At 33.0% G+C, this 14,128-nt stretch overlaps 1 protein-coding gene across 1 annotated transcript; it reads right to left on the bottom strand.

The window, feature by feature from the left end:
• Positions 1–118: 118 nt before the first annotated feature.
• LOC126831624 (methylmalonyl-CoA mutase, mitochondrial) lies at positions 119–13,875 on the bottom strand. The gene is made up of 19 exons (XM_050562204.1): positions 13,749–13,875; positions 11,915–12,025; positions 11,514–11,645; positions 10,593–10,699; positions 9,934–10,117; positions 9,382–9,516; positions 8,989–9,106; positions 8,218–8,297; positions 7,886–8,017; positions 7,252–7,428; positions 6,573–6,656; positions 6,266–6,371; positions 5,011–5,147; positions 4,190–4,315; positions 3,644–3,745; positions 3,128–3,268; positions 2,132–2,259; positions 1,645–1,733; positions 119–1,310 (listed from the first exon to the last, which is right to left on the bottom strand). The coding sequence occupies exons 1-19, from the start codon at positions 13,800–13,802 to the stop codon at positions 1,225–1,227; spliced, it is 2,229 nt and encodes a 742-aa protein (XP_050418161.1). The 5' UTR covers positions 13,803–13,875; the 3' UTR covers positions 119–1,224.
• Between the last annotated feature and the right edge of the window lie 253 nt (positions 13,876–14,128).

Below are 14,128 nucleotides of genomic sequence, written 5' to 3'. Positions count from 1 at the left end.
CTGAATTTTCTTCCACAATGCGAGACAGCTTAACACAATGGGCTCATCAGCTAATTATTTGTGGCATGAAATAGGCAACTTGCTTACCAGGACAGGAATGGACCCAATGGTGAAAACGTTGTAGATTTGTTTTTACATGCCAACAATTTATTTGCAAAATTCAACATACATATATATACATGTATCCATCAGATATAAATATCTTGTTGACATTAGGGATCTATTTCTTTGAAATCAATGCTGGACCACACACAAACACAAACTTTGACTAACCAGTGACAAGAAGCATCGGGTAACCACTGGCAAGGTTGTTACAGATTTGATCTGAGAGCTGTATCAGTATACACACTATTTATTAGCCTCAGGTCTGTTGGACCTTTAATCTATCATCAAATTTGACCAACTATCATTAAATTTTTCGAAATACAGATATATCTATCAAGCTGATAATTTATCATGCTACTAAATACAAGGATCATGGACACTGGGGAAAACCTAGCATTAACAAGTAGGGGGCAGCAGATATAATGGATGCAGGATTTTTGAAATGTGGGGGAAGAGACCACAAAATTTTAAAATTATTTAAATTGATAATAATGGGGAGTGATAGAAGATAAGGGAGACTTCCCTGATAAAAATACCCACAAAACAGCATTATTTGCTTGATTAAAAATAATTATTGGGCACATTTTGATGGTCCAGTGCAACACCCTCCCCTAATTACATCAGTGGGGCACATAATCTGAAGCAACAATTAGCTTATATATGTAAATCATTACAAGGGACATTACCAGCAAGTCATTCCCCTTATCTGACATGTAAAATCTCAACACTTTATTTTAATTTACCGGCTATGTCAAATTTGTGTATTTAAATTTTATTGGCAAGGATATGTGGACGAGATTTCAGCCCCAGTCTTATCGTAAATGCTTAAGGCTTTCATAATTTTAAAGTAAGTATTTTGAATTTGTTAGAAATTGGAACCATATACATTCAGATAAAAAGCTATTTTGGGTGATTATAGCTAGCAGTAACATAAAATTGTCGTGTAACAAACAAAACAAAGCAGTTTTACTCATACTCCTGCCTTCCCTCTAAAATATAGAGAATAATTTTTTATAGTGTTGTTTATGAAATATCATAATCTAGCACTTTACAACACTTTTTCTCTGAAATAGAATAATAGTTTTATGTACACTATCTTAACATTACACTCCTCTATCTTCACACTGCTTTCTGTCGTGATGTGTTATTATTATCAGATTCTAAAATATCAATAACTTGAATGGCTGCATCGGGTATCCTTGTTCCTGTTTCAAAATAAAAAAATAAATGTAGATGGAAAGCAGCTCATCATAACTTTTGATCCCTTGCAAACTACAATATTATGAAAGTTGAGTCTCCGAATCTGTCCAGAATCTGTCCAAAATTAGTTTACGTTTCATATTTACAAAGATTTGATTAATTGAAAATTTCCGGCATACTCTGCAGACGATATAAGCAAGTATTTGATCGGCAGAGACAGAATATGTGCATGATAGTATTCCGTTCTGTTTAACTGTTGTTCCAACTTTCCGGTTTGTGCATCAATGAAAATTGAATGGTCCCAAAACGACATATAGTATAGATAAATTACATATTTACCTGGTCCAAATATAGCAGAACAACCAGATTTGTATAAAAAGTCATAATCTTGAGGGGGAATAACTCCACCGGCTACTACTATAATATCACTGAAATTAAGAGAACCGTTTTCACTTTTATAATTTCAACTATAATGGTGAAGCATATGGTGTTGTATAATATAGTGTTCAATAAGTCATCTGTCTTTATTAGATTTGTCTAATGTGTCCACCGCTTTACTGTGAAAGACTTTCATACAACCTAAACTGTGTATAGAATCTAATTTACAGCCATTGAAGTGTCATTATAGAAATTAGGACTAGCAGACTATACATTTAGGGATGGAAACAGCTCAGCCGTTTCAAAATTTAATCTGCAACCAAATCATAAAATCATCAATGGCATTTAAGCCCGGTGTCAAGCCTAGAAATATCTGATCCAATTACTGTTATTTTCTTAACTTTAAATTAGTAACTCGAAAAGCACTGTTAAAGAAGAAATTACTTACGGACGTCCCATTTTCTGTAATTCTTTTACCAATTCTGGTATTAATGTTTTATGTCCTGCAGCAAGGGAACTAACTCCTACTACATGTACATCAGCATCAACTGCTTGCTGTGCTGCCTCCCTTGGTGTCTGAATATAATAAATGTAATGAAATTGAAATTTATCTTTTTTTAAATAGGCCTATGGGAATTTTTCTGAGGCTTCAATGCACCGGAAAGTTAATTATTTTCCTTTTTTAAATTTAACAAAAAGAAGGCCTTAAAAATGTTTTCAATAATCTAGGCCTAGATGATTAAAATATCAGTGTGGTAGTAGTTTGGCCTTGGTGTTTGTGGATAGAATAATCTAAGAGGAAAAAAGATGGCTGCATCAAAGCAACAGAGAAACTAGTTAGATTACCATAACTCTCATTAGCTTTGATCGTTTTAAATTATTTTTGGTACAAGGCTTTTTGTTAAAGTTGACTGATATGGTTTTCATGTCCAATGTATCTAATACAGTAGTTCCCAACCTTTTGTTGGTTGCGACCCCATTCTAGAAACCAGCATCTGATCACAACCCCTCAAAGAAGAAATTAAACTTCCACTTGGAACATCATCATTATTTACATTTATCATTGTTTTATTTATTTGACAACTTACATTTTTACACCTTTATAAAAACAATTGAGGAGATGACTGGCAATGTGGCAAGAGGTGTATCGATCAGAGATTTATATGCTTTTCATGAAAACATAGCATCTTTTCAAAAGTTTCAGAGTATTCTGCCACAAATACACAAATACCTGACACTTCACTGTGCAAGTCTATACTTTTTAAATTAATTTCTTCTTTGAAAGAGATACTGAGAATTTAACAACTGTTAAACTCTTCTTGATCTTATAGCTGAGCATATCAAGGATGCCTGGACAGTTGTATTTCTTTACCTGCATATATTTACCTGATCAAAAGAAAACAAAATAGGCCACATAATGGAGTCATAAAAATTGAATACCTACAGCAAATAATGGTCCAATATCTACATCAAAACCAACATCAGCGAAACCAGTAGCTATTACTTTACCACCTCTATCATGACCATCTTGTCCAACTTTAGCTACTAAAATTCTTGGTCTTCTTCCTTCATGTTCAATAAATTGCTGGAAAAATAACGTGAAAATACAATATCGAGTTTACAAAAAACATTTCTATATCTGCTTATTTGTTCAGTATTTCTCTGATATAAAATGGTTTCTTGCTAGATAATAAATAGAATCGTGTAGCAGCATTTAGATAATTACATTTTAATCGCCATCAATTATTTTATTGTTTTGAGGGTTGTATAAAACTAATTATCTGCACTGGATACATGTTATTTTGAGATGCGTGTGTGAAAGACCTACTGACTGTCAGTAATGATGGAAACGGAAGTTACAATGAGAAAGAACCTCACAATTTCCTGAACTTCACAATGTGACAGGAGTCGAGTGAGTTTTTCAATATATACAAGTAGTAGTATATACATATAAATATACCTTTATTCTATCCATAACTTTCTGTAATTCATCCTTTTCAGCAAATTCTGTTTTATATGCTCCACTAACTAATCTACCTGTAGCTGTGTGCCTCTGGAAAACCTGGTCAAAAGAACAAACATTATCCAGTCAGTTTAAATTTATTCCTGCAAATGATATACACACTTTGGGTCTCTTGTACTTTAAAAATATATATTAAGAAATAACAAATGACAAAATTTGAATTCCAACTGTCAAGGATTCTTTGAATTATGTGCACTGCATGCGTGCTAAGGTGAATGACTAGGCACTGTCCTTGCCAGGCTCTCCGTCCTGCCAATCTTACAACAGGAATCCATGACGGTTGATCCCGAGGACGTTTCTCGAGCCAACACCGGGATCCAACCCGGGACCTCCAATTTCATCCAATAAATATTTTGATTGGTTCAGTTGCACAAAAAGCCTTATAACATTCTGAAAAATAACTCAGTTAACAGCATTCAAAATGAATTTTGTCGAAAGATCTGCCATAATGTTTTACTATAACGATATATAATTATTACTTACAAGTTCCATAGCATCAGTTATTTCTCCCACAGTACATCTAGCTCTAGCAGCTTCTATACTTAATGCTAATAAATTACCATCATGACTCTTACAACATTCAGTTATAGCAGACAAACATTCTTCAGCCTACAAATATATCAGACAACCAGAAAAAAATGATCATCAGAATGCATGATATCACCAAGACTTGATAGAGCAAGTTGGCGTGTTAGCATTATATAGAAACTTTAAAATCTATATGGAGATTTTCATTGCTACTATGCAGTAATAGTCGGCTGATCCTACCATCAGCAACATTATGAAGCAACAGGGATGGCAATCCTATGGTATACATACCCGAAGTGGCAAACTGCATCTCATGTTAATGATAACCGAAACGTAAAAAAAGTCAAGTGAGACATTCTTCAATTGTCCATAATTAGCCCTTATCTATTGCGGATCAACAAAGTCGTATAACAATTGTGACCTCTAGAGGGACCACACGCTAAAAAAGTGATTTTTCGTTCAATTAGGGTCTATAATCCAGGAAGTCACGGTCCAATATGCATGAATATTGACCGGAACCAAGATCGTTGGGTTACAAACATATATTTTGATTTTCATCAAAATAGGATACAAGCTAAAAACAAGATTTTTCGTACAATTAGGGGCCATTATCCATGAAGTTACGTTCCGATACATGCCAATATCGAAAGGAGCCAAGATCTTTGGGAGATAAACCTATATTTCAAGTTTTGTCAAAATCAGAGAAAAATTGTGACCTGTAGAGTGTCCACAACCAAATTGTGGACAGACGGATAGGGGCAACGACAATAACATACTTTTTTCTGATCCCTTGTTTCTCTGACTTTTTTAATTCTAGCTATTTGTCCTTCTCTAACAGCTGTGTTATCAACGATTAATACATCTATAGGTTCTTCATCTTTTAAACGATGTTTATTTACACCAACAATAACTTCTACAAATAGATGTACAATCAAATTAAAGGAGGTGGTCCACCTATTTCTAAGATGACTGTTACTAAAATTAAGGCCACCTACCTTCTGGCGCCACACTAAATTTAAGATTGCGTGAAGTCAGTACAGAAACAGAATTACTAATTGTCGATTCAAATGGTAAATGGGGGATGCCATATTGAAAGATCATTTAGTATTGATGAAGTCCGCAACACTCATTATCAAAATTAATCAGTCAGCTTTAAACTGGACACAAGTACAAATTAGATAATTTTTGATGATTTTAAACGATTTTTACAAATTTTTAATCAAAGATTTGATATTAAATGAATGAAAGAAATTAGTGCTAGATACACACGATTAAATGATACCTGGCTTACAGTGTTCCTTAAAGTATCAAATTTCTCAAGGCTTAATTCATTTATAACAGGCCCATAAATATGATTTGAAACAAGCCCATCAATTTTGTGGCATGGCAAATAAAGATGTTGGTGTCTTATTATATGTCTTATTATATCATCAGATCTTTGTAGATACTGAACAGAAAAGAAGCATTTTTGGACTGATTCAACTTTAACAAGAGGTTTGCAAGGGATTCTAAAGCACTAAAATCATGTGTCTTAAGATTAGTGTGTGAATGAGGGTACTATGTCTTTTTAAAAATTGTTTCGAGTACCGTTAACTGTCAGGATTATCTATCTGTTGTTAGACTAAAAAACAAGTGGACAATCGTCTTTAATATAAACATAACTTATTAGTGCCGAAGCTGCCTGTGTTTTATTTTTATTGTCGATCAGTCAATATTACACTGGAGTATAACTGAAATGATGCCATTTCTGAATAGTTTACCATACTCAGTACTGGTGAAGGACTTAATGATTTCTGTACCGATTTCATCTGATTGTGGTCAATGATTGGGCATATTCACAAAGCAATGGTATTGAGCATTACCAGCTCCTAACTAGTGTCATATTTAAATAGCAATAATAGCTCAGTGTTTTCATTGGTCTACTAATTATAAGATTGCTTTCATGATTTGAAGCTGGGTTGTTTTAGCGGGTGAGTCCAGTATCAAGTGGGTTATTGGTCAAATATATTTCATACAACTATATTTCTATACCTTGACCACTGTCAATCCTGGCTTGTCGCCTGGCAGCACATTCTTCTATTCTTAATTTAGGCATACCAGATGCCACTGCTTTAGCCATACCACCCATTTCTTCAATCTATGCAAAAATAATCATAATCATGCATACATAAAATAAAGCATGTTCAACTTGACAACACAATTTTTTTGTATTTGTATAATTAATGTGTATGTGTATCCTAGACTTACATTTCTATCTCACACTATTCATTTCAAGCTCATCGTGAATTAAATTTATGTCTAATAAATTAATAGATGTCATAGAACTTTCTCACCATACCTCATTAATAAGAGCAAGAGCTTTTTCATAAATATCATTGGTTAGACTCTCCATCATGTATGAACCTCCCCATGGATCTGCTACCTAGAACAAAGAGTGAGGTACATTATCTCCGTGAAAATACGCAATTGGAGTTAAAGATATTTGGCTCAACATCCGAGCTGATGAAGACAGACATATGCCATGCACTACAGCTTAATCTTATTTCTAATTCCCCGCACACCAATATATACACAGGATGTCGGTTTTTCATCCCATTCGAACTACTAGAAGCTGTTCCTTGCCAGGCCATCCGTCCTGCATTACTGACAAGTGAAACCAAGCTGGAAAAAACACAAGGTACTTTGTCGGCCAGTCAGAGATCGAACCAGTGAACGTTAGGTTTCAGGGCCAGTAGCTTATCCACTTAGCCAGCTCCTAAACATTTTATAAATTTCGTATCTAAAGCCTTTAGATATCAAGGACATCCTATAAAAAATTGAATTCCTTTATCTTTCAACAGGGATGTTAGTAACATTGAACAAAACAGACTAAAATATTAAGTACATTCATAATACTTTTTATTGGTATTTTTATTGGATTTTACTCTATTCAAGATAAGTTTTAGACACATGTGTTAATAAATGTTTAAATTAAATAAACTTTAATCCATTCAATAAAAAAATATTTTCAGTCTTACATTTGCAACTCCTGATTCTTCTTGTAAAACAATCTGTGTATTTCTGGCTATCCTGGCACTAAATTTAGTTGGCAGACCCAAAGCTTCATCAAAAGCATTAGTATGCAGAGATTGAGTGCCACCAAAAACAGCAGCCATAGCTTCTATTGTTGTGCGCATTATATTATTATACGGATCCTGAAATATCAATTAAAGAAGATAATTAATGCCAATAAGATAGCTTCAAGTTAGGTGACAGTCATGTCATTATTCTGTACCCAAGGAAAGTATCAAGATAATTGTAAATATTGTATCAAATGATAAGTCCTGTACACCTAATAATACCAGGTTTATCTTATTTATCCTAAAGAGTTATTCAAGGTTGTATTACTTTGATCTATCAATAATCACAATAGTAGCATATCGGGACATACCTACTACCGTAAGTGAAGTGAATTCATGATGCTACAGAATGCACTTTGATATTTTGCGATTCGAGGAGTAAATTTGTTATTCATTTTTCTTTACCAGCTTCAATTCTGATGAAGATAAATGTCACAGATTATATTGGTCAAACAACCTAAATAAAGAGTACTGGTATTTGAAAATATTCTCATTTTAAGCAACTGACAATTCCATTTAAAAAAGTCTCTACCTGTTCTGTTAAGCTCCAGCCTGAAGTCTGACAATGACATCGTAATAAAAGAGATTTTGATTTCTGAGGTTTAAATTTTTCTTTGATCATTTCTGCCCATAATCTTCGTCCTGCTCTAAGTTTAGCTATCTCCTTCAAAAATTATAAAAGGTGCCATCATTAAAATTACTTTTCTTTTACGTATATAGCAACATTTACTATAATACAACTGATAAAATGATATCATTATTCACCATTTCTAATATAAACAATTGTGAAACACAAACTAACTACTTAAAAGAATTAAGAATTACTTTTAAACTTACCATACAAAAAATTATTTTTAAACTTACCATATAAAAATTCATTCCAATACCCCAGAAAAATGATAGTCGAGGAGCAAATTTATCAATTTCAAGGCCACATTCTAATCCTGAAAAAAAAAAACAATACAGTGCATAAAAAAAACTTCAAAATATTACATATTATTTAAATGTTTCCAAAGCATAAAAACTCTAATGCTTTTCTTGAACCATGAGCCAAAACCAAATCACAAGAATATTCTCAGAGGGAGAAATCTGACTTAAATGTTCTAACTATATATCACATCTAATACTGACTTGTTCTAACTATAATACTGTAAAACATCTAATACTGACCTGTGCTAACTATATACATATAATACAGCATCTAATACTGACTTCTTCTAACTATATCATATATGATATCTGTTCTAATTATAATACAGCATATAATATTGACTTATCTACCGCTGTAATACAGCATCTTATATTGACTTGTTTTAACTACATCACAAATAATATTGACCACTTATTGTACCTATAATACAGCATAATATTGACCACCTGTTCTAACTATAATGTGCCATCTAATACTGAGTTGCTCTAACTATATCACACCTAATAATGACTAGCTGTTCTAATTAAAATACAGCATCAAATATTGACCACCTGTTCTAATCACATCTAACGATATCACATCTAATATTGACCATCTGTTCTAATTATAATGCAGCATCTAAAATATTGACTATACCTGATATTGACCACCTGTTCTAACTATAATATTGACTTGTTCGACTAAATGTACTATCTAATACTGACCTGTTCTAACATACTGTAAACCATCAGCTAAAGTAAAAGCTAACTCTAATACTGCATCTGCTCCAGCTTCTTGCATATGATAACCAGATATAGAGATAGAATTAAACTTGGGCATATTCTGAAAAGAAAACGAAAAAGAAAAGAAATTGAAAAATAGAGAGAGAGAAATGGGGTCATTTCAGGACTAACTATCTTATGGTTCAATTTTATTTCAATAATTCGCTTGCAGGTAGGGGGTCTTTTAGTATTAGGAGAAAACCAGATATTGAAAATAATTAGACTCAAAAAGTTTTTGGGTTTTGTTTATAACTATTCATAAAACCCAATAGCATGAGAATTCGGCATGAAGTTAATTTAAAAGGTCCAAAAGATAGTAAATGTATATTAACTGACCTTGGAAGTGTAGGAAAAGATATCACCAATTATTCTCATAGATGGCTCTGGAGGAAAAATGTATGTGTTGCGAACCATAAATTCTTTTAAAATATCATTCTGAATAGTTCCAGCCATTTCTGATTGCTTGGCACCCTGGAAATACATACCGGGTATATATCAGAGTAGATAAAAATGGCAGCACTGGAGATTCCAAATAGAAAATACATCATTGCTAGCTTATTTGGAAAACTGATAAAGTTGCAGGTGAAGTAAGCCTATGTACAAATCATCTTCCATTTAAAACAATCATTTTACTAGATTACTTTCTATTATTAGAGTTCACAAGATTTACATGCATATAAAACATGAAATTAATGCTTGCATGTTAAGAATGTATAAATGTTATAAATGCTAATAATCTCTGTTTAAAATTATTTCAATTCGTAATATTTTTTTTAACTATGACAGACACAGTGTTCTCTTTCAAGGTAAACAGTTCATTTTGATAACTTTGTGCTCAATCATTTTGTGCTTCATCAGTGTGTATATTTCATTAATTCACTGCTATACCTGTTCCTCAGCAGAGACAATATACATGGCCATTATAGGTAATACTGCACCATTCATAGTCATAGATGTTGATATCTTGTTTAAGGGTATACCATCAAATAAAATCTTTGTATCTTCAACAGAATCAATGGCAACACCAGCCATACCAACATCTCCTACCACACGGGGATTATCAGAATCATATCTACAAATAAACAGAAAAAAACATGAGTTGCCAGCCATGATACCAACATACTCCCCTAAAAACAATAAACTACTTGTGGAAACGAAAGCATAATATGACATGTGAAGCTGAATATGATCAATTGTTTCCATTTTTTTTTTTTTAAAAAAAACTTTCAACTTTAATCTCTGCCAATAGCATAGTTGTGTCAAAGTTGTGTCAATCATGGTTGTGTCAATCATAGTGTGGGTGATAGAGATGGGTTAACCAGAAAAAAAAACATGGGTTGCCAGTCATACCAGCATACTCCCCTAACAAAAATATACTTCTTGTGGAAACAAAAGCATAATATTACATGTGAAGCTGAATATGATCAAATGTCTTCATTCTTTTTTAAAAACCCTTCAAATTTAATCTCTGCCAATAGCATATATATAATAGCTGCGTCAGTCATAGTGTGGGTGATAGAGACTGGTTAACAGGACTGTATACTAACCCTCTGTGTGTTGGTAGATCAAATGCTACACTAAGACCTTGTTGACCAGCTGCTATATTCTCTCTATAAAACTTGTTACTTTCTTCTACTGTACTAAAACCTGCATACTGTATTAACAACATATAAACATCTATAAAGTCATTTTCAAATTATATTATCAGACATTCAATTGCATGTTATTATATATTGCAAATCTAAAAGTGCAGACATAATAGCTAATATAACTTTAATAAATGGAAACTCTCACTAAATCACTATTTCATGATATTAAGTCTACAATCATTTTACATTTTTGCTGGAAGTTATGAAGATTGCTATCCTCCACAGATTATATAAAATATTGGAGTAATCATCCTAATATGAAATCCTGGAATTAAGTTTATAAAAAATTCACTCTGGGGTATACTATTTGTGACCTACATGATATTAAGTCTACAATCATTTTACATTTTTGCTGGAAGTTATGAAGATTGCTATCCTCCACAGATTATATAAAATATTGGAGTAATCATCCTAATATGAAATCCTGGAATTAAGTTTATAAAAAATTCACTCTGGGGTATACTATTTGTGACCTACATGTATCATCTTGTATCTTTTATATTACAGAACAGGTATACGTAATATACAATTTTAAGTACAGGTCGATGTTTTTATAAACAAATGAATTTGATATATTTGCCTCCTATGAAATATTTAATAATATTAATTGAATGAAATCAACTAACATTAAAATATAAACAAACAGAAAATGATAAATACATGTACAGTACATTGATTTGCAAATTCATCAAAAATAATAAAAAAAGAAAAATCATTTTAATAGTATCAAATATTCATATTAAATAATCATATTTGAATAGTAAAATTAGCATTCAATGTTACGCTTCATCTTATATCATAAAATATAATCTATGGTACCTGTCTAATGGTCCAGGGTCTATGTGTATACATAGTAGAATAGGGACCTCGGGTATATGGAAAATGACCAGGTATTTCTTTAGGTATGTCAACAGAATCATCTTTAGTATAAACTGGTTTTATGTCGATGCCCTGAAAATAAGATTTAAAACAAGTGTAAAAACAGTTTATCAGTACACAGCAATTTTCTATCTCTTTTTTTTTCTTAAAATTAATAGTTATTCTGGTATGAAAAAAAAAAAATATATGGAAATTGGGAGATCCTGCTCAACAAAACTTAGTTTCAAAGACAAAATGTAATAGATTTGGCAAAATTTTTTTATATCCTTGTGTTTTTCAAAAAATATTTATAATGCTAGAAATCAAGTTTTGAAAGGACATATTGAAACAGCTTGCCTTACCTCATGTGTTCTCCAAGTCAAAGTAGATTCTACATCTTTGCCTTTAAGCTCTTTTTCAGCACCAGCAGCCCATGCTTTATCTATAGGTATTTTATGAGCACATCTTACACTCTAAAAATAGAATATTAAAATTTTTAAATGTTCTACGCAAGGCTTAATTGTTGACTCTGTAACCACGTCCATCAATTTTCTGCTTTATAAATATGCCAATATTGGTACCATTACTAAAACTAAACATCCTGATGGTTGGGAAAAATACATGTTTATCTGACAAACAAATGACAATACAGAAATACATTAATGAAGAATGGAATTAAAATCAGTAACCCTTAAAGCTACCTTCACATGCACATTCTGAAATGACCCAAATTCCAATCGCATCGATTTTTACATTTAATCATCTTTCAGAAAATGTATTCCAATCCACTAAATATCGCAGGCTAGCAATGACATCATTATCAAAAAGACAAGCACTTAGGCCAAGTTAGGGCCTAGGGCTACATAATTAGACTTACCGTACTAGTAGTAAGGTAGATAACAAACCTCATCACTCAACCCTCCCGTGTTTCGAGATAAGAGATGGTCCTACATAGTTCCACGTAGCAAAGTCGAACGAAATCACATCGGGTCTCAGTAAGCAAAATTGACAATATTTTTCACCAAAACAATGATTGGTTATTGTTATTTATAACATTTCTGCCACACTCAACAACAATTAAGCAGAAAATCCTACCTGACACGGATACAAATCCCTTCTTTTTAAATTGAAGCGATAGTAGATTGCTTTTTCCGACTTTTAAATTTAAAGACGGGGCCTTGTGTGCAATAGCCAATCAAAGTACTAGCCTGATCAGAGTTGCACAGGAGTAATACGCCGTAATTATGAAATGTCCGTATCAATTTTGATAAAAACAACGCTTCATTTACTTTGTCAATATTTGCTGAAAAATGAATGTTGTTTCCGTAGATTGGGCTGCGTATACTATGTGTAATAAGTAGCCTACTAATAGCATAAAATTAACTTATTTTTAAGATTGTACATAATAAAGAAATTTAGTTTGCCACTTGGAACTAAAGGCATCCAATCGTAGCTAAAAACAAGCACATCAGTATATCTAAACATTTTTAGTTACCGGTAGGCCTATGTTCTCGTAGAGAGTAGGCCTAGTAATTTAAGTGGTTCGATTTCACCAGCATTTGTTAAAACTCCTAGCAAACTCTTATAAAATGAAATGAAATATGGGGTTTAACGTCCTACTGTTTTGCTCCGAACTGGGTTAATAAAGACGGGCATAAGCCATACAGTGTGCTATGAGGGGAATTTTGCCCGGACAGCAGCACTACGGCCTACTTTTATATCGAATTCCAAATGTCAAGGGATCTTTTACGTGTACGCCAATGTGTACACGGACCCTAGGTTTTTCATCTCATCAGAATAACTAGACAGCTGTCCTTGCCAGGCCCTCCGTCCTGCATCACTGACAACGGGGAACCACGCCGGAAAGTCTGGGTGAACTTTCTCGGCCAATGCAGGGATCGAACACTCTTATGAAATTTTTAAATTTTGAATGTGGTACCAATGAATAATTAATGATGAAACTGTACAACATCATCATCCCACGAAGACAAATCAATATAAGCCCGGATTGCTAATAATGCACCTTTTTATTTTGTTACTCATTGACAATGTTAGTGACTGAGGCCCTGGGGCCTTTTCTAAATTTTGTGAAGGGCATCGATAATTTGTGGAACCGAATAGCCATAGCACAGAGACTTCAGCAATATTCGCAATATAAAAACTAGCACAATGCATTTTTCGTTTCAGATAATTTACCTGTGTTAGGTGACGTGAGCTAAGAGAGCTGTAAAAGACCGGGCCACGAAACATTTTATTTCAGAAGTCAACACATCGCAAAATATATCAACAATGAACAAATGCTAAGGTGAAGGTCGCTCGAAGAGCCTGTTCATGATTCTGACGCTAACTTTATATTGTTCATTTGCACGTATATTCATCTCCAAAGCTTCCTGTCGTTGTTTTATAAGAATTTATTATTTGATTAACTTCTCTTTTTTTCTTTGTTCCTGTTTTGTTGCGGATGAAAAATGCCAAATTAATGAACAAGTTTACATAAAATGGATTAGCCTCCCCTTGACCTAGTTCAGCTCTGAACGTAGGTCTCATAGTCATTACACTCGCCCTGTCTCATAACA

Source organism: Patella vulgata, chromosome 9 (assembly GCF_932274485.2).
Source record: "Patella vulgata chromosome 9, xgPatVulg1.2, whole genome shotgun sequence".
Taxonomy (NCBI): domain Eukaryota; kingdom Metazoa; phylum Mollusca; class Gastropoda; family Patellidae; genus Patella; species Patella vulgata.
This window is presented reverse-complemented; position numbering and strand designations above follow the sequence as displayed.

Excerpts from the sequence above, each read along its gene's own strand:
- LOC126831624 (XM_050562204.1), bottom strand. The coding sequence starts at position 13,802 with ATGTTTCGTGGCCCGGTCTTTTACAGCTCTCTTAGCTCACGTCACCTA. Across the intron at positions 6,372-6,572 it reads CTCTTGCTCTTATTAATGAG|ATTGAAGAAATGGGTGGTAT; the intron begins GTATGGTGAGAA and ends ATTTTTGCATAG. Across the intron at positions 1,311-1,644 it reads TTCTGCTATATTTGGACCAG|GAACAAGGATACCCGATGCA; the intron begins GTAAATATGTAA and ends ATTTTGAAACAG.